The sequence below is a fragment of the Neopelma chrysocephalum genome, unplaced genomic scaffold (genome assembly GCF_003984885.1).
Source record: "Neopelma chrysocephalum unplaced genomic scaffold, ASM398488v2 Primary Assembly neopelma1_96814, whole genome shotgun sequence".
Classification (NCBI taxonomy): Eukaryota; Metazoa; Chordata; class Aves; order Passeriformes; family Pipridae; genus Neopelma; species Neopelma chrysocephalum.
The window spans coordinates 1289088-1308185 of NW_020925458.1; the positions used below are offsets into that span (position 1 = coordinate 1289088).

At 39.3% G+C, this 19098-nt stretch overlaps 1 protein-coding gene across 5 annotated transcripts in view; it reads right to left on the reverse strand.

The window, feature by feature from the left end:
- The window catches only part of GLIS3 (GLIS family zinc finger 3), a 157953-nt gene that overhangs the window by 31414 nt on the left and 107441 nt on the right, over window positions 1–19098 (reverse strand). For all 5 annotated transcript variants that reach the window (XM_027709601.1, XM_027709598.1, XM_027709597.1 and 2 more), the window contains exons 4-5: window positions 14608–14769; window positions 13192–13302 (exon numbers count right to left, since the gene is read on the reverse strand). In XM_027709601.1, the coding sequence (XP_027565402.1) occupies window positions 13192–13302; window positions 14608–14769 (273 nt within the window). The remainder of the gene's footprint in view (window positions 1–13191; window positions 13303–14607; window positions 14770–19098) is intronic.

The following is a 19098-nucleotide window of genomic DNA, read 5'->3' on the forward strand; positions in this document are numbered from 1 at the left end:
GCTAACTTTGGCAAATTTCAAGTCAAGAAGAAATTTTGATTTTGAAGCAATACTACAAGAGGAAAACCCTGTTACATTAAGATTGATAACATTAAAATTAATTCTACTTTTATTATATATAGAACAAGCAGTTTTCTTTTGATTGGTATTATTCTGAGTACTTTTTCTGGGTTATATCATCACTAAAATGATACAGGACACCAAGAACATCACTTTAACAGGAAAAATTCCAGGTGGGACAGATCTTAAAGGAAACCTTGAATAAAAAATTCAAACTGAGAATCTTACTTTAAAGAAGGAAAGTACAGTTTGAGTGAGATGTATTGTAATTTGCCCTTTTCTGAGATAAAAAAAGTTAGTTTGGCCATAGTTCTGTTGAAAATTGATTATCACTTTGCTCTACAGAACTAGAAAGCAGATGTTTGCATGCACATACACAAAAACACGCACACCGCCCCACACACTACCTCTCTTCCTGTCCCATATCAGATTGTATTAAATCCGAAAACACTCAACTATCTTAACAGAAATATTATCTACATTACACCTAGGATCCTTTCTATTTCATCATCTTTTTTTTTTTTCGCAGTTCCGAAGAGGCTTGTAGCTGGTTTTGGTGTGAACAGCAACCTAATAGCTGAGATGTGCCACTCAAAAAGCAGGAAAAAAATCACTCTTTTGTGCCAGACTGATTTGGGGATATAGCTAGTATATGATACTGCTAAACATCAGCTTTCCCAAGTAAATGCAGCCTGACTTGTACTGCAGAATTACTTGCTTTCACTTTCTGCAAATATATCTGTTTGGCAAATTTTCACTTCTTGAGCAGGAAAATGTGTAAAATAAACAGGTACTTATCCACCTGGAGCTTCATTTAGCACAAATGTATTTTTTTGCCTGTCACAGATTACAAAAAAATTGCAAAGTAAACCTGTAGATAATATCAGCAATTGTTAGTTTACAGAAACAAAGATTTTCAGATTTCACATTCTTTTTTTTTTTAAACTCTGCAGCATCCTTTATATAATACTGGCCTTGACTTTAAATATTTGATTTTGTGTGTATCACACAGAAATTTTATTTCATGCACATACCAGCTCATACGTGAAAATATTCCTCCATTCAAAATATCTTGATTAGAGCCTAAGATTAAAAGTGGAAAAACACTACAGCTCCCCTAATAAGAGATGAAAATTATTAGCCTCCAGGCATAGGATTTTTACTCTTGCAAAGATTCCTCAGATCATCCCTGTACGTCTTCATTCACTGTCTTTGAGTTCTGTGCTTAGTGTGCTTCAATTGCAGGATGATGATGTGAAGTGCTGGCTAGGCTGGCACTGCTAACTTTCAGAGTTTCTACTGCCTTCTATTTATTGTGGTGCATTTCTTTGTCAGGTTGGATTTTTCTTGTTGTTGGTAAAGCCATAATTCAGCTTACAGAGCAGTCTCACAAACAGTTGTGCCAGCAGATGGGGCAGAGCTCTGCAGCACAGGGAGGAAACAAATGGGCAGATGAAGGCCCTTTTCATATGGGCCAGTACATCATTGCTTCAGGAGTAAGACTGAGGACTCCAAAATCAGTATCTACCAATGCAGCTGCAAACACCCGTCTCCAGCAGTATGAAATCTGCATAGCAACAACAGATGGAAAGAAGATCTCAGCTTGGAACAGGATAACTCAATGAGGACAGTATTAAAGACTTGGGAAGGGTATTTGTGCTGCTATTAGGGTGGTTAACTGCAACCTCTTAGGCATCCTGTACACAGCTGTAATCTTGCTTGCTCACACATTGATGATGTTTCAGTAGCATAATGGACATTTAAAGCCCAGACTAAAGTGTGACATGGTAATAAGAATCACGGTTATAGAATCACAGAATCATTTAGGTTGGAAAACACAAGTAAGATCATCAAGTCCAAGTGTAAACCCAGTACTGCCAAGTCCAACACTAAACCATGTCCCTAAGGACATCTGCGGGTCTTTTAAATCCCTCCAAGGATGGTTACTCAACCACTTCCCTGGGCAGCCTGTTTCAATGCTTGACCAGCCTTTCAGCAAAGAGATTTTTCCTAATACCCAAGCTGCCATGGTGAAACTTGAGGCCATTTCCTGTCATGCTGTCACTTTTCACTTGGGAGAACAGACAAACCTCTACCTAGCTATAACCGCCTTTCAGGTAGGAGGTCTCCTTTTCATCCTCCTTTTCTCCAGGCTAAACAATCCCAGCTAACTCAGATGCTCCTCACAGGACTTACTTTCCAGACCCTTCACCAGGTCCATTGCCCTTCCCTGGACACTCTCCTGGAGTGAGTGGCCCAGAACTGGACACAGGATTTGAGATGCAGCCTCAGCAGTGCCGAGTACAGAGTCATAATTACTGCCCTGGTCCTGCTGGCCACACTATTGCTGATACAGGCCAGGATGTCATTGGCCTTCTTGGCCACCTGAGCACCCTGCTGGATCACGTTCAGCTCCTGTGAACCGGCACCCCCAGGTCCTTTTCCACCGGGCAGCTTTCCAGCCACTCAGCACTTGACCTTGTTGAACCTCACACCACTGGCCTTGGCCCATCAATCCCACCTGTCCAGATCCCTCTGCAGAGCATTCTTACCCTCCAGCCAATCAACACTCCCACTAACTTGGTGTCATCTGTAAACTGAGGATGCACTCAAGCCCCTTGTCCAGATGATTGATAAAGATACTAAATAGAGCTGGCCATACGGAGCCCTGGGGAACACCACTGGGTGTTCCATTCACTGCCACTCTCTGGGCCTGGTCATACAGCCAGTTTTTTACCCAGTGAACAATGTGCCCATCTGAGCCACGAGTAGCCAATTTCTCCAGGAGATTGCTGTGGGAAACAGTGTCAAGGGCTTTACTAAAGTCCAGGCAGACATCATCTACAGCTTTTCCTTCATCCAGTAAGCAGGTCACCCTGTCATAGAAGGAGATCAGGTTGGTCAAGCAGGCCTTTCACAAAAACCCTACTGGTTGGGCCTGATTCCCTGTTTGTCCTGTACATGCTAAGTGATAGCATTCAGGATGACCTGCTCCCTGATTTTCCCCAGCACCCAAGCTCAGGCTGATAGGCCTATAGTTCCCTGGATCCTCCTTCCAGCCTTTCTTACACATGAGAGTCACATTTGCCAATCTCCATTCAACTGGGACCTCCCTGGTTAGCCAGGACTGCTGGTAAATGATGTAAAGTTGCTTGGTGAGCTCTTTTGTCAGCTCCCTCACTAACCCTGGGGGGAATCCCATCTATTCCTATAGACTTGTGAGTCTCTGAGTGGTGTAGCATGGCAGTGACCATTTCCCCCCGAATTGTGGGGGCTTCATTCTGTTCCCCATCCCTGTCTTCCTGCTCAGGGTGCTGGGCTCTCACAGAACAACTGGTCTGACTGTGAAAGACGGAGGCAAAAGCAGCATTAAGCACCTCAGCCTTTTCCTTATCTTTTGTCACTATGTTTCTCCCTGGCATTCAATATAGATTGGAGAGTCTCCTTAGCCCTCCATTTGTTGCTAATGTCTTTATAGAAAAATTTTTCATTATCTTTTATGGCTGTGGTCAGATTAAGTTCTAGTTGAGCTTTGCCCCTTCTAATTTTCACCATGCATAACCTTCACAACATCCTTGTAGTCTTCCTGAGTTGCCTGCCCCTATTTCCAAAGGTCAGAAATTCCCATTTATTTCCCAAGTTCCAGACAAAGCTCTTTGTTCAGCCAGGATGGTCTTCTTCTCCACTGTCTCCTCATTCATCACATGGGGATGGTGTGTGCCTGTGCCTTTAGGATTTCCCTCCTGAAGAATGTCCAGCCTTCCTGGAGCCCTTTTCACTTCAGGACTGACTCCCAAGTGACTTTCTCAACCAGGCCTCTAAAGAAAGAAAGATTCCTGCTCTCTCAACCTATGTTCATGGCAGGGAAGTGAAGACACAGAAACAGAGAAAAGGATATTGTTTGATATCAGAAAAGGACCTGAAGAACATGAAATGCTATGATCATGCACTGACAGCTGTTTACAGAATTTTGAGACAATTTGGATTTATTTTTTTTTTCCCATGTGTGTACATGTAAGCAGGGTGACAGCACATATGCCTTCCGGTGCACATTTCAACACATCACCCTGCCAAAGCTCACAGGAGTATGAGCTCAGGGCAGAAAGTAAGTGCAGAGAGGAATCAAGGTATGAAATAGCAAATGTTAGCCAGTAAGTAAAATGCACTAACAAACTCCTGGCTATAACAACTGCCACAGCTGTCAGAGCACCATGAAAATCATTGGGGGTTTTTGACATTTCCTTCTCCCTGGCGAAGAGTTCTAAAGGTGGTGATGGCAAAGCATATCCCCCACGATGGAGCTTGAGGGGCCTGCCTTGTGCATCCCATCACAGCACACATCACTGCCACTGCAGCAGTTGCCGGGGGACAGGGGGTGTCAGCCACATCCAGTCCTCCACTGTTTTCACGATCTGTTTTCCTGTTTGTCACAGGCCACACTCAAAAGAACTGGTCATTCCTAGTCTCAGAAGTTTTCCAATAAATTGTATGATCAAATTCCTTAAACACTATTGCCCATTCCTAATCCCTTTTTGCCAACATTCCTTTCAGGAAAAACTGATGAACACCATGGTGTCTGATTTATATTTCATTCTGAAAACAGGAAAGGATTAAAGTTGGGGATTAAAACACTTACCCTTTAACACTTACCCTTTTTCTGCAGAATAGTTTCTTAGTTGCCATAGGCACTGCTCACTGACCCTTAGGCCCTGAATGCACTTCTTTTTGTATTAATGACATCTTTCAAGTGGACTCCATAGAGAACAAATGAAGGAAAATATCCTTATTTTCAACTGCTCTCAAAGCAAGAAAACAGATTTGCTTCTCTTTCAACCCATTTTCTCCTTTCTGCAGTTTAAATAGTGAACTATGAGTTTGAGTAAGGGCAAGGAAAAACTGGAAGAGGCAGAAGCAACTGAGCTCATACTGTAGGATATTTGCTCCCCATGAGGCAGATGCTCTCAAACAGAGCAGTTTCTCCAGATTACTACAGTCACATATTGGACATGTTACTGGTAACTAGCTTAATGCCTGAATAACCTGCTGAAACACCAACGATGTAATGCTCTAACTCTCCTTGGCTCCCCCTTTCCTCATCAATTAAATATTGAGTTAGAAAAAAAAAATTTATTTCCTGTAAGAAACACAATAAACATTGTGTCACAAAAAAAGTCTAGTTCAAATACTAAGAAATAAAGGAAAGGAAGAACTGGAAATACATTGTGAAATTACATAAACCAATGATACTAGCTAAAAAAAAGTCCCCAGACGTTGTTTTCTATTTATGTTGTTCACTAAATCTAAAGGCTGGTGTAAAATTTTGTTTGTTTCAAACTCTTTAAACAAACTGATAGCTTCATCAATTGTGTGGTAAAATCAACATGTAGTCACAATAAAAAGCCTCTTTCTATTGTAGAACTGTAAAGCAACGTAAACAATGAACAGACAAGATGTGTGCAGCAGATATATGTAAGAAGCAAGACCTCTGTATTATTTTGTTGAGGGAATAATATATTTGCTGACATAGTCCACAAAATAGAAAGGCAGACAATCTCTCAAAACCTTATAGAAAATTCCATGTTAACCTGTAATGAAAACACCTGTATGTCTGAGTTCCAGAGAATACTGTTCAACAGGGCAATATCACATCTTTAATCACTTACGATTTTTCCAGTTTCTTGTTTTTATTGTAAGATGGACAGGTTTATATATCACACCTACAGGCTAGGCAGAGAAGTGATTGAGAGCAGCTGCATCAAAAGGAGCATGGCCTTTTGCTCCTTCAAAAGGAGGGGATTCTCCCTCTCTGCTCTTGTGAGACCCTGCCTGGAGTACTGCATACAGTTCTGGTGCCCCCAACAGAAGAAGGACGTGGAACTGTTGGAGCAAGTCCAGAGGAGGATTACAGAGTTCACCTCCACTATCAAGACAGGCAGAGACAGTTGGAGCTGTTCACCCTGAAAAAGAGAAGGTTGCATGGAAGCCTCATAGCAGCCTTCAGGGAAGCCAGAGAGGGACTCTTCATCAGGAACTGTAGTGATAGGACAAGGGGGACTCGTTTCAAACTGAAAGAGTGTAGGTTTAAATTAGCTGTTAGGAATAAATTCTTTACTGTGAGGGTGGTAAAGGCACTAAAACAGATTGCCCAGAGGAGTTGTGGATGCTCCAACTCTGGCAGTGTTCAAGGTCAGGTTGGACAGAGCTTTGAGAAGCCTAGATGTTCTAGATGTTCTAGATGAGGTCTAGATGTTCTTTAAGGTCTCTTCCAACCCAAAACACTCTGTGATTCCATGATTCTATATGAAGTTGTCATAGTTTGATTCGTCCAGTGCCCCCCTGGGGCTGGAAACGGTTAATCCCAAGTGAGTTTCTGATGCAGAGCCAACAGAAAGCTGCAATACACCTCTGCGAAATTAGCATATTACACAAACCGGAAAAGAAGACTGGATTACGTAGCTGGAAGGAGAGGCAGCCACGCCCTGAAACGCCACATGTTAGAGAGTGGGGCTGGGGGCCAGGAGCAGCACAGCAGCTGAGTGGAGCCCCCCCCGAGGTTGGTGATCGAGGGGAACTCTGAAAGAATCGGGGAGACCTCTGGATTGCATCTTTTTCCCCCTTGCAGTGAGGGAGTGGGGAAAAGAGCTCAGCAGAGACTGTTTTGGGGTAAGATTGAATTAAATTCCTAGAACCCTTTGACCTCCTTGGGAAGGAGTGGTGGACTTCCAAACTTGAAGGGAGTCCCAAAATGCAGCAGCAGCTAGAGCGAGAGAGACGAGACGAGAGCTCGGAGGCATCCTGCAAGCTGGATCAGGATGGATAGATCGAGGAATGTGGGGGAAGTGGACACCCCCCCCCGCCATGTTTGCAGTCGAGAGAGAGCAGAAGAGATCTGCTAGAACGATTTCGGGGTAAGAACTGAACTGAAAGCTCCTAAAGCGTTCTGACCCGGGGAACTTGATCCCCCCGGGGAAAGGGACTTTCATGGAATGCCTGCACTCTGTGATAAGACCGTGGTGAGGTGAGCCTTGTCCCTGCCCGCAGTCCATGGGTGAGACCTTCAGTTGGAACCAAAGGGAAAAGTAGGGGTGAGAGAGAGACCCCTGCATTCTAATGAAGAGAGAGAAATATTTTCCAGCTATGACGAATTGGAACTGCTACCTTGAAGAGGAGAGAATGTGCTGCCCTGAAAGTGAAAAAGACTTCTCCTTCTTTCCTTCTGGACTTCTACTGGGGGGAAAGGAGGGATGATCTATGTAAATACATTGTTTTACCATAGGAGAGATAGTTAGGATTGTTGTATATAAATGTATTATAGTATTTATTGTGTTAGTAATAAATTTTGATATAATTCCCCCATGCTGGTAGTTGTGCATGTCTGAAAACTTCTCTCACTCTGGAGAAAAATTATGAGGGGCTTGAAAATTGGGGGTTTTTGGGAGTCAAACTACGACAACATTATACATAACAGGGCTTTATGAGAGAATAAGTGAACTGTTAGAAAAGAAATATAAAATGACTAGGCTTCAGAAGAATTCAGATATTGAAATCTGCCTCTAAAGGCGGAGATTTTATATCTCCTTTTTGATAATATAGGGATTGCACAGTGGGAGAAGAGCAATGCCTGTAGGATATTTACTAGCAAGGTGGCTTCTGTAAAGCCCTCTCAGTTCAGGTGGGAACCCTTGCCAAGATCAGCACAGGCCACTCTGCAAGGCAATGCCAGGAATGGCTTTGGCCAGATGGTCTATATCCTTATCCCATTATTTTCAACATGCTCCACACGTAGTGTGGACTGCTCTGCTCTACAACCAGCGTCTGCTACAGTCTGAAGTGAGAGTGGATATGGCTGAGGTGTCATACTGCCTGCTTCATTTCAGCAGTGCAGTCTATCAATGTTTTTCTCATTGTAATCTGGAAAAGTATTCTGAAAACCTCCTGCCATTGCTAGTTGTTTGGTTTTTGAAAGAGCAATAAATGCAATGTGGAAGAAATCATGCACAAATACCACTAGGATTAGAGAAATCCTGTTTGGCTTCTGTCCTTTATTCCCCAACAGCAACACCTGAAAAAACCTCTTTCCAGCCAGATATCACAGGAACAAATATTGGAAGCATTTCTTCCAATATTGGAATCTGTTTTCATTGAGATAAGGTTATGACAACTCTCCAGAAGTGACTGTTCAGTCACCATTTTACAATGATCTGCATCAAAAAGGAAGATTAGTAGGCAGAAATAAATCCCTCTTGAAGTCTGTGCACATATCCCTTATCTCCTGAGGTCTCACAACCCCCTTCATTCCTTAGTGCTTTGGTAGATGTACCACATAAATTACAATTAAAAAAACCTCCATCAAATCTAGACAACTTTCAGAAACATCCTATGGACTGACTTTCCCGAAGTTATGCATCCAGGATATTTGCTTTCTGGCAGAGATAGTACAAAGATTTTATCCCAGAAAAATAGACACAATTGCTGTGTTATAGTAAGACTAAGTACTAACCTAGGAGTATCACTGATGATGTTATGCATCTGCTGAGGCGTTAAGCCATTTGGACAGATGAATCCCTGCATGGTTTCCTAAAGACCCAGCTGAAGGAGTTAAGATAATGCAGGTTTCCAGGACAGAGAGCTTTCACATGGAATCGTCAGGTAATCATTCAACATCTCAAAACTTTTCTCAAATCTTGTTGTTTAAATTAGTTATGGATAAGATATATTACACAGTTATCCATAACTAATTTAAACAATAAGATCAAAGATATGGTCTAGTCGTTATTAAAACTCCTAAAGAATCAAAGGCTGATCGGCCGAAGGAGGAAATTATTTGGTATAAATTCTCCTTCAATTCAATTGAATTATCTTTTCCTTTTTTTTTTAATAAAGATGCAACTAACTGGTTGTATCCTTATCTATTACACTTTAATTAAATGGAAACAATCTTTTAAGTCTTTGTGGGGTTTTTTTTGCAGGATGCTCTGTCTTAAAGAACTATTAGACATGACAACAGTTGTTCACTACTATAATTATGGATAAAATTAAAACTCTATCTAAAAGTATAGCCATTGCATTGTTCAGATGATAAGGTCAATATTACTGAACTGATCTTGTCCTTGCCAAACAGCTGTACTAAAACTGAGCAATCTTTTCTCCTTTCTGTATTATCTCTTACCTGTTTGAAAATGCACGTTTTTAAAAGAGAAAACCTTTAAAAAAGGCATTAGACATTTCAGATATTCATGACAAGATCTACACAAAGCCAGCAGAGAACCCATTCCATTCTATTCACCGTGGGACTTGCACTGCAGTACTTGAAAGTGAACTAAATTTTCTTTAGATTTACAAATACAGACTTCTTCAGCATGACTGCTAGAGAAACAGTAAACTATTTTCATGGTATATCTGTATGGAAAAGAGAATGTTCTTATACTTGTAGAAGGCTGAGTGCTAGCTCACGCAAAAAATGGATCTTCAAGAAGAGCATAATGGTGGTATTCACTTTCTGTACTGATTTCAAGCCACTGGATCTCTCTTACAAAGAAGGCTGAGAGAGTTGGATCTGTTCAGCCTTGAGAAGAGACAACTGAGAGGGGACATCAACTATGCCTATAAATATCTCAAGGGAGGGTGTCAAGAGGATGCAGTCAGTCTCTTCTTAGTAGTGCCAGGCAATAGGACTAAAGGCAATGAGCAGAAAGTGGTGCACAGGAAGTTCCACCTGAACGTGAGGAAGAGCTTATTTACTGTGTGGGTGACTGAGCACTACAACAGACTGCCCAGAGAGGTTGTGGAGTCTCCCTCACTCAAAATATTCCAGAACCACCTGGACAGAATCCTGTGCAATGTGGTCTAGGATGACCCTGCTTAAGCAGGGAGGTTGGACCAGATTATCCACTTTGGTCCCTTTCAACCTGACCCATCCTGTGATTCCGTGATATCTAAAAGTGCAGGCTCCAGATTTTGTTGATATATTCTATAATTTCATTTTTACTAACTTCAACCAAAAAGCTTACAAACTAAAAGAGCTACGGATTCTTATTTTTGCACACAGTATCATCAGTTCACAGATGAAAGACATTTGCTGTTTACTGAAAACAAAGAGTGTAACCAACTGAAAAGAAGCTTACTTGTTTAGCCAACTTACAAGAAAATCTTGTAAGTTTGTTGTCCTTTCAAAGTTGAAATGAGGACAAGATTAAGAAGAGAACAGGTTTCAAAAGCAATTGTAGTCCAGGGACATGTACATTAGCATTCTTCTCAGCATCACTTTAAGCTCTCATTTTGGGTACTATCCAGTTTTCTGTCACTGACTTCCCTGCTTAGAAGGAGCTCCATCCATCTTCCTCATGGGAAGATGAAATCCTGGCAGAGCCAGCAATTTTTCCTTTTTAAAGTAAGATAACAAGCACTGCTTTTTACCTCACCAAAATATTTTAAAAGTACAGACTGAATATTATGATGCATAGAGATTATACCTAAAATATATATAAAAACATTTTCAGCATCTGTTCCCAGGTATTTGTGTGATATTTGTGTACATGTTTGCCCTCATCTTTATGAAGAATTTTGCAAATTGGACAAAGATGATTAAAGCAGGCATGGCTGTCTTTATTCACTCATGGCTCTGTTTTCCTCCGAAGAGTAAATGAAAGTTTATTGTACTATCCACTAAAATGCTTTCATTAAGTACATCTGTGCTGTGATCTTCTTGTTCTACAGAATTTCAGGCCATTACCTGGAGAGATGCACAGTTAAATGTATTTAATGAATGGTTGGAGGCTGGGAGTTGGGAGGAGAAGGGGAACAGTAGCTGCATTACAAGATTTGCAGAAAAGGCATTTTGCCTTATTTGGTAAGTCATAGACACATATCAACAAATGTTGCTTAAAAATAATTCAGAGATGGAAATTTACCTATATGCCATGGCATAATCTGGCTCCATTTTAGAGAGCCAAGGAAAGGGTCAAAGGACAGATCTGAAAAATCTATGACGAAGACTCAATTAAAAGATTAGCACAGCAAGTAGCTGATTCCACTGTTATGAATATACTTCATCCTGCTCTTTAAGTCTATGCAACATCAAAGACACATTTGCAGGTACAGTCTTGGAGAGCCAGTAACTTAAGATGCCACAGTAATGTCACTTAGTATGTAGGGGGAGGTTAAAAGGAGGATTAAAAGCAGTCAGGCACGATATATTAAAGGAACCCATGACTAATGGGGTGTGACAGCAAATGGTTTCATTCTTTTCAACAGAATAGATCCCTAGGGTTGGAAGTATTAGTCTACTGTGCCTTCAACACCTTGGAATTTTTATGGTTATTTTTGAGGAATTCACATTTTTGTAAATACCTTTTTGACATTAAACCAATTTTCACATTTAATTAAATCCATACATAATCTTAATTCTGCATTAAGAGGTTTGTTGTTCTTATTTTTTATTATTATTACCACCAGGAAATATTTCAAATACCAAAGCATAATGTTAGTTAGTAATTATAACCTCTCAAAGGTCCAGAAACTAGCTAGGTTGTACCTTGTTAACATTATGCAAACTTTATTTGTGCTTTAAGTATCTTGCTTGATAAATGCCACAATTTTTCTTTTCTTTTTGTGGAGGTTTGGCTTATTTCCCCTTCCATATTAGCTCAGGTGATCAATAAGCATAAACAAATCCTTACCAAAGAGGGATGAAAAAATGGGGGATAAGTCTAGAATGTGCCCACAGAGAGTCAAGTGAGGAGTAAAAAGGGTCAAGTTTAAACTGTCTGGCACAAAGAGGGACTGAAAACTGAGCAAAATCAAATAGTGAATGAAATGCAGGAAGGAAAATCTGACACAGGAATGAAATATAGCAAAATGAGAGAGGCGACGACACATTATTTTGCCTTCAATGACAGTAACGATACAGTGGAATTAAATACCTGAATTCAGGTCCATTATGCCAGTTTTAGTTGAGGCATCACACAAATTTCTCAGAATGAATTGAGCTGATCAGCATTTAATTTACAAGATTGTAAAAGATGGTGTCTGGGTGGCTGAGTTGCCCTCTGGGACAGGCAGAACAAGGCTCACAAACCTCCTCTGGCAGACCAGCCTCTGGGCAGCGTGCACAGGAATAAGGGAGCCAAAGAACCACTTGTTAAGGTGAAAATGAATGCTTATTTACTTCATCTCTGATACAGGTGTGGGCATTCATAAGTTTAAAGGAAATTTCTCATGAATACTACAGGTCAGCTCCTCAGGTACTGACATGCTGCTTCAACAAACCATTGAATCAAAACTTACTCTTCCTATTTGCATACTGCAGCTTTAAATACTGCCGCTCAGTGCTTCCAGTGCTGCATGAAGCACTTTTCTGGCTACTTGCTATGAATGGCTGTGCAATTAATTCTAAAACTTCTAAACTATAACTTGTTCAACATAGTGTTGAAATTTCAAAGGTGTATCTATCCCTACACCAATTCATGCATGTTGCCCTTTTATCAGGACCAGGTTCCTTTAAACTGAAAGCTTGGACTTTTATGTTTAATGATCTAAACAATCCAATGAAATAGTGCGCCAGTGATTAATTGGAGCTATAATGAAAAATGCTCAAAAAAAGAAAATCATTCCCTTAGGTCACAACTTAGCTTTTCAGAGATGTACTTATACATATAAACAGTTCTTGTTTCATGGACTTGATATCCACAGGGAACTGATATTGTGAAATGTATTGGTATTGGAAGTGTCTGGCATGTGAAAATAAAATTTAGAGTTTAATCTCATATACTGCCTCAAAATCCATCCTTTCATCTGACACTGGTCAGTATTTTTTAATACTGTGTATTTACCAAGTGCCAGAATTTAAAACTGAAAATTTCTGTTTGCAAAAATTACTTTTATTTGCCTTGTTATGCATGATTAGCGATTAAGCCTCACATCAGAAAACATAAAGCATTAGAACAGGCAGACTCATTAAGTCAAAGATGAAATCAGCTATATACAAACTGAATCTACTATTTCCTATTAACATTTTCTTAATGAACAGTCTGAAATCAGCACAAGTACTTGAAGATACATTGAAACATCTAATATTATAACAGTGACTTCTCCATGTAAGCTTTACACCAGTCAAGACAGTAGGAAATTTACCTTTTTCCTGACTTGTTGATCTTTAGAAGAATGGGCTTTCACATGCTTTCTCAGGGAACTTGGATCTGTGTATCGCTTAGTACATCCTGGAATCTGACACGCGTAAGGTTTCTAAGTCAAAAAGAAAAAGGACGAAGCCGCTGATAAATCACAGATTATTTTAACACAAGAGAATCCCTTTTGAGCCTTGGGATGCTGCAAACCGCATTACTACAGAACACAAATGTACATTATTAAAAGCAGAATGCTTAGTAATTTGTTAGAAAGGGAAAGTATGAAATTAAGGCTTTTAAGGCAGACAAACCAAAGGAAAGTTTTCATTATGGCACCTTTCATTGTTACCTTTTTTTTTTTTGTAATCAGTACAATGAATATTGCTAGATATACTTACAATTCTTCCACCCTCAGAGCAATCTTTGACTTAATCAGAAATTACAGCCTTTAGTGAACCAGGAAAAGAAACTGAAGTAAATGCCCAGAAAGACTTTTTAGGATTACAGAAGGATCTGCTTTAGAAAAAGAGAACAAGAAAAAGTGTTAGTTTACTATATTAGAAAGAAAAAGAGAACAAGAAAAAGTGTTAGTTTACTATATTGGAAAGAAAGCAAGCAAAAACCAAACCAAGCATTGAATACCGCAGTTTCAAAAGTATTACATACACAAAAATACACATTCTAATGGGAAGTACAAGACCAACTCCTTCAGCTCACATTTTCTAATATGTCACCTTAGAAAATCAGGTCCAACTGTTCCCTGAATTTAGCTATTTTGCAATTTAGTAATTTATGTTTCACAAAGCATTTCCAAAAACACTTTGTACAAATGATTAACTTGCCAGCCATAGTACTGACTATTCAAAATGGATCATTTATTTTTTAACAGGCATCTAAGGGCATTCAAATGGCATTGTTGTAATTTTATTTCTGGACTCCTGCCCCCTGGAAGAAGGCTTGTCTCTGACAAAACATGATCTTTTGTTATGAAACAAAAGTTTTTAAACAAATCTCAGCTGTAACTCAAATTTACAAGCCACAATCTGTTGGCATAAAAATTTTTAGATTTGCAAAATTACTCTTCCTCTCTTGACTTTCTGGTACATGCACCAGCCTTAGCTTTTTGTCAAAGAGCAGTTATCGCAGATTGTTTCAATTTCTCTAAAGATCAGCTCAGTGGGAGAAAGTTACTGCCTCTACCTGCAGCAAAGACCACAGACCTGTAGCCTTTTTATCAACTAGCTTGACCCATCTTCTTCCACACTTACATTACTGGATCACTTCTGAAACAGCTTCAACAGCTTCATTAGACACTCCACCCTCCTGTCTCTAAGGTTATGGGCTACCTGCTCTCACCAAGCTGGAGGAAAGGACCACATGGTCTAATGTATAGGGGACCACAAGGGGAATGCTGTATCCTTACAGTCTCCAAGTGTGTCCTCTGGTGCTTGGCACGGTCACTGGAGTTGCTGAATGCTTTCTGGCAGCCAGCGTGTTGGCAAAGGTACGGCTTTTCACCTGTATGGCTCCTTACGTGAATCTTGAGATTTTCTAGTCTGGAAAAGGCTTTCTTGCAACCCTTAAACTAGAAAAGAGAAAGAAATTATTTCAACGGAATGCACACACAGCAAACACCAAACAGGAGTGTGAAAGGACATTGCAGAGACCTCCAGCCTGCTACAGCTGGGTACTTCTCCAGAGCTGAGGAAAGCCTGGCTTCTCAGAGTAGCTGTTGTTGCAGTGTTCAAACCACTTAGATTGTAAGAATGTTATGTATCCTCCCTGCACACAGCTGAATTAGGGAAGTATGTCCTACATTTTACAGACGGGACATTGAGACCCAAAGAGACCAGTCCGCTGAGTGCACAGCTCCTATCTGGGAAACACAGAGCCAGCTGATTCTCCTCCCCATAGCTCACAGAAAGCAAAAGAGCCATCGTGAGGTTCCCAAGTCCTCTACTAACCACCCTTATCTCAGCTCTGGGCTTCTTTGTATACTAGCAACTAAGCCAAAAGAGGCATCTCTCAGTACCGACCCCACCTTTGCAACAGCAAAGACACAGTACACACAGATTTCACAGAGTATTCTGAGTTGGAAGGGCCCAACACAGATTATCAAATCCAACTCTTAAGTGAATGGTCCATACGGGGATGAAAGCCACAACCTTGGTGTTATTAGCACCATACTCTGACCAACTGAGCTAACCTCAGGGTCAGATGCAGAAAAATGTCAGTCTGCTCTGCCTTGCTAATGATGATGTAAAAACTAAAATGATTTCTGAAATATGTCTTTACCTTTCTGCCATGAGTAAATGTATGAGGTACTAAAAATAATGTAAGCCTGTCAAACTAGGATGTAAACCTTATGGGTAACCAATAATTGCCGGGGTTTTGAAGTTGTTAACTCACTTGTCTACCATTGGTTTCTGTGTTGCCATAGTTATTATATTGTCTCCTTGCATTGGCTAGCCAAATGGCCAATCCCCTCCTTTGCCCAGCAGCCCTTATAAGCTGCGGGAAATTTGAATAAAGCTCTCTTCGCTGCTGGGTTCCTTGAGTGCTACGTGGTCTCTGTCTCCTGGCTTAAGTACCTCCGCCGCCTGTCCCTGCCACGAGGGATGGGTGGCGGGGGGGTGATCCCAGCCCTGAAAACCTTCACAGAGCGGCCGGCAGTGACCCCCCAGAAACCCCTCGAACAGCTACAAATAATCACGTGGTACAGTACTTCTATACCTAATCAAGTACTGTATCTGTGGAGAAATCTAAATTTATATGAAGAGAAAACCAGTTCTTCATCTATCATGTTCCCATAGTATATTTTATCCTAAGGAAAACTAAAAAACATCATTCTATTTAACACCAGCATTTTTATATACACTTGATTTCAATTATACTTAAATATTTATGAATATCAGAGGTATAGGCTTCCTAAAATTCTATCAGTCAGGATCAGTTAATCTTATTAGTTTCAGCTGCTGTATATTCTACTGTGAAACACCTAAAGCATCTGCTGCATGACATGCTAGATTGAGATTCTTGTATACTTCCAAAAATAATAATGCAGTACAGAGACGTCAAATATTTCTAAAGCTAAGAAATTGTCAATTTCCATCATTTCACTACACATTAACTTCATTCACTGAAAAGAAACAGACTGTTTTGATGTCAGAATAACACAAATAAATTTACATTATAAATTTATAATATATTATTCAGTGCATAAGTTTACAAAAGCAGAGGTAGGAAAACTCTGACATAATTCTAAACATAAGTAGCATGGCTTTCTTACAAATCTGTAACATACTTTTAAAAAGGGAAAAAAGGATTTAAAGTTTTTATCCCTTAATTTTAAGCACATCTGTATTTTGATTAATGCAAGACAGAGCCACAAGTTTAAAGAATAAAGTATAAATCACATTACCTATAAAATAGCAATATAAAAATTGAGCTTAAGTAATTAAAGCTTGAGAAATAGGATCAACCATATCTGCTCTACCATAATTGCAAATTATCTTTCCCACACATCCATTTCAGAAAATGCCTCAACCTATGAAGCTTTTTATTTATATTCCATCCCTATATCCAAAGCAAACCTACCATGCTTTTCAGGTTATCCAATTTTGATCACTGAACATTAATTTATGCTTGTACAAACAGTGTTGCCCTTATGTTTATGAAGCTTTAGCATGCATACATAAAATTGTTGCAAGTGTAAAAATATTTTTAATTTTAGTGATATATTATTAGAAAATGTTCCAAGATAAATAAAATAAAAAAGATAGATATCTCTTACAATTGCCTGGATAAAAATACCACATTTTTCTAGGAAAAAGTAAAGAGTAGATGGAGAAAGCATAAAAGCAAGAGAGCTAAAAACTGATATAATAAATGAATCATAAAATCATGAATCATAGAATGGTTTGGGTCAGAAGGGACCTTAAATACAATCTATTTTCAACTCCCCTGCCATGGGCAGGGACACCTTCTACTAGTCTAGGTTGCTCAGAGCCCCATCTAGCATCTCCTTGAACGCTTCCAGACATAGTTGTGGGAAAGCCACAACTCCGGGCAACTTGCTCCAATGCCTCACTACTCTCACAATAAAGAATTTCTTCCTAATTTCTAATCTAAATGTACTCTTTCAGTTTTAAACCTTCAAAAAGCAAAATAATTCAAGAGTACTTATGTTAAAATTAGAAAGAAACCTACTGATTAGCCTATCTTATGGAGACAAGTTATTATTTTGTAATAAGTTCATAAAAGAACAACCTTCCATTCTAATGAATGTAACTATGCTGTATATGAGATAAATTGTAGGACCTCAAGCAACCATGAATTTCAATTTCAGACCAATGAAAATGTTTTGTTTATTTCACAGGTTATTAAACTCTGAATCTTCAAGTACGCAAACAAACTTAAACAGGTGTAAATGATTGTTTATAAGATGGTAAAATTAGTATTGATTTTAAAAGGGTAAAAATGTTTAACTAAGCAGAACTGGGGAATGTTATGTTACAAATTTAAGAATTGTTATTTCTAAACACTCCTGCATTGCTGAGCATAACCTGGCAGGAGAAAAGATACTCTGAAGTTCTCTCTTCTCCCAACAGCCCTTAAGTAATGTGTAGCATATTCACAAGGCTATATATAGTTGTGTACTGTTGAAAAGGTCATTGTAGCTAAACACAGACTCTGCAAGCCTGTATTATGCGAAAGATCATCTTTACTCAACAGTTAACAAATGTTTACTCTGTAAACTTAATTTCTTGAGGCCTTGGTAATCTCCAATGCTTAAGATAAAAGGAATGAAAAGATACTCTTTTCAACAACACAGAATATACATTCTATCCTGATAAACAGATTTCAATGAAAGTATTCCAGACAAGACTCAACTACTTAAAGGGGAAAAAGGTCAGGTAGTTGGTAGTTGTATTTTGAAATGAAATTCATCACAGTTTTCTAAGTTATTAACTGCTGTTGAAGAGGAGGATGTAACAAGTTTATTACAGTTAGTCACTTAAATATATGGCATACATTTGGTCTTCTGAATCTGTTTAACACTCCTAAATATATCCCAGATTAAAACAGATTTTTTGCAAGTATTATGTGGAATTAACTGTGTAATGTTTTCCTAAACTGCAATACAGAAATCAAGTCACTGAGCTATTACTTTTACTGCTGCATGCAAATTGAAACCATTAAGTAGCTCATATAGACTTCCTCTCTGTTCTTCCTAAACTTGGGATCTCTTTTTATAAGGATAATTGTCAAAAGCAAGAAATAATATATTTACAGTGATAGGTAAAGCATGTCAATAGAAAGCAAAAGCTACGACTTTAAACCACTCATTTTCTCATGAATGTACTGTTAATCTTTGTATACACAGAGATGGTGTTCATCATACCAGGCAATCCATCCTGTAAAATGACAATTACATAGGTTTATAGAAAATAACCTGTGCAACATGCAAAGTCCTGCTGGATGCACCATGTACTTCTGAGCCCTGCCTGGAATTAGACAGCAACCTTCTCTATGAAATACATTTAGACCCTTACACTGTAAGAACAGCTTGGTAATACCTGTGTGAATACTTCAATATTAGTAGCAGATATTCAGCGGCCAAGTGATTAAGAAATTAGCTAGTTTTCACTGTAAAAGGTTGATCACCAGTGTAACAAGGATTGAAGACCTTGTTCAGGCAAACAACATCTGTCTGAGCTCTTATCCATTCACTGAAAAGTATCTAGTCTTGATTCTAAAAGTCAATGACAGGCAGCTCAGCTTCTTCTTAATCTAACTATAGCTTAATAGTATATGACATTAAAAATCTTCACATATTCCTACCTGCATTTATTTTGCTTCAGCACCCAAACAGTGTATTTTCTTTTGTCATTTTTCTGGTATATTAACATGA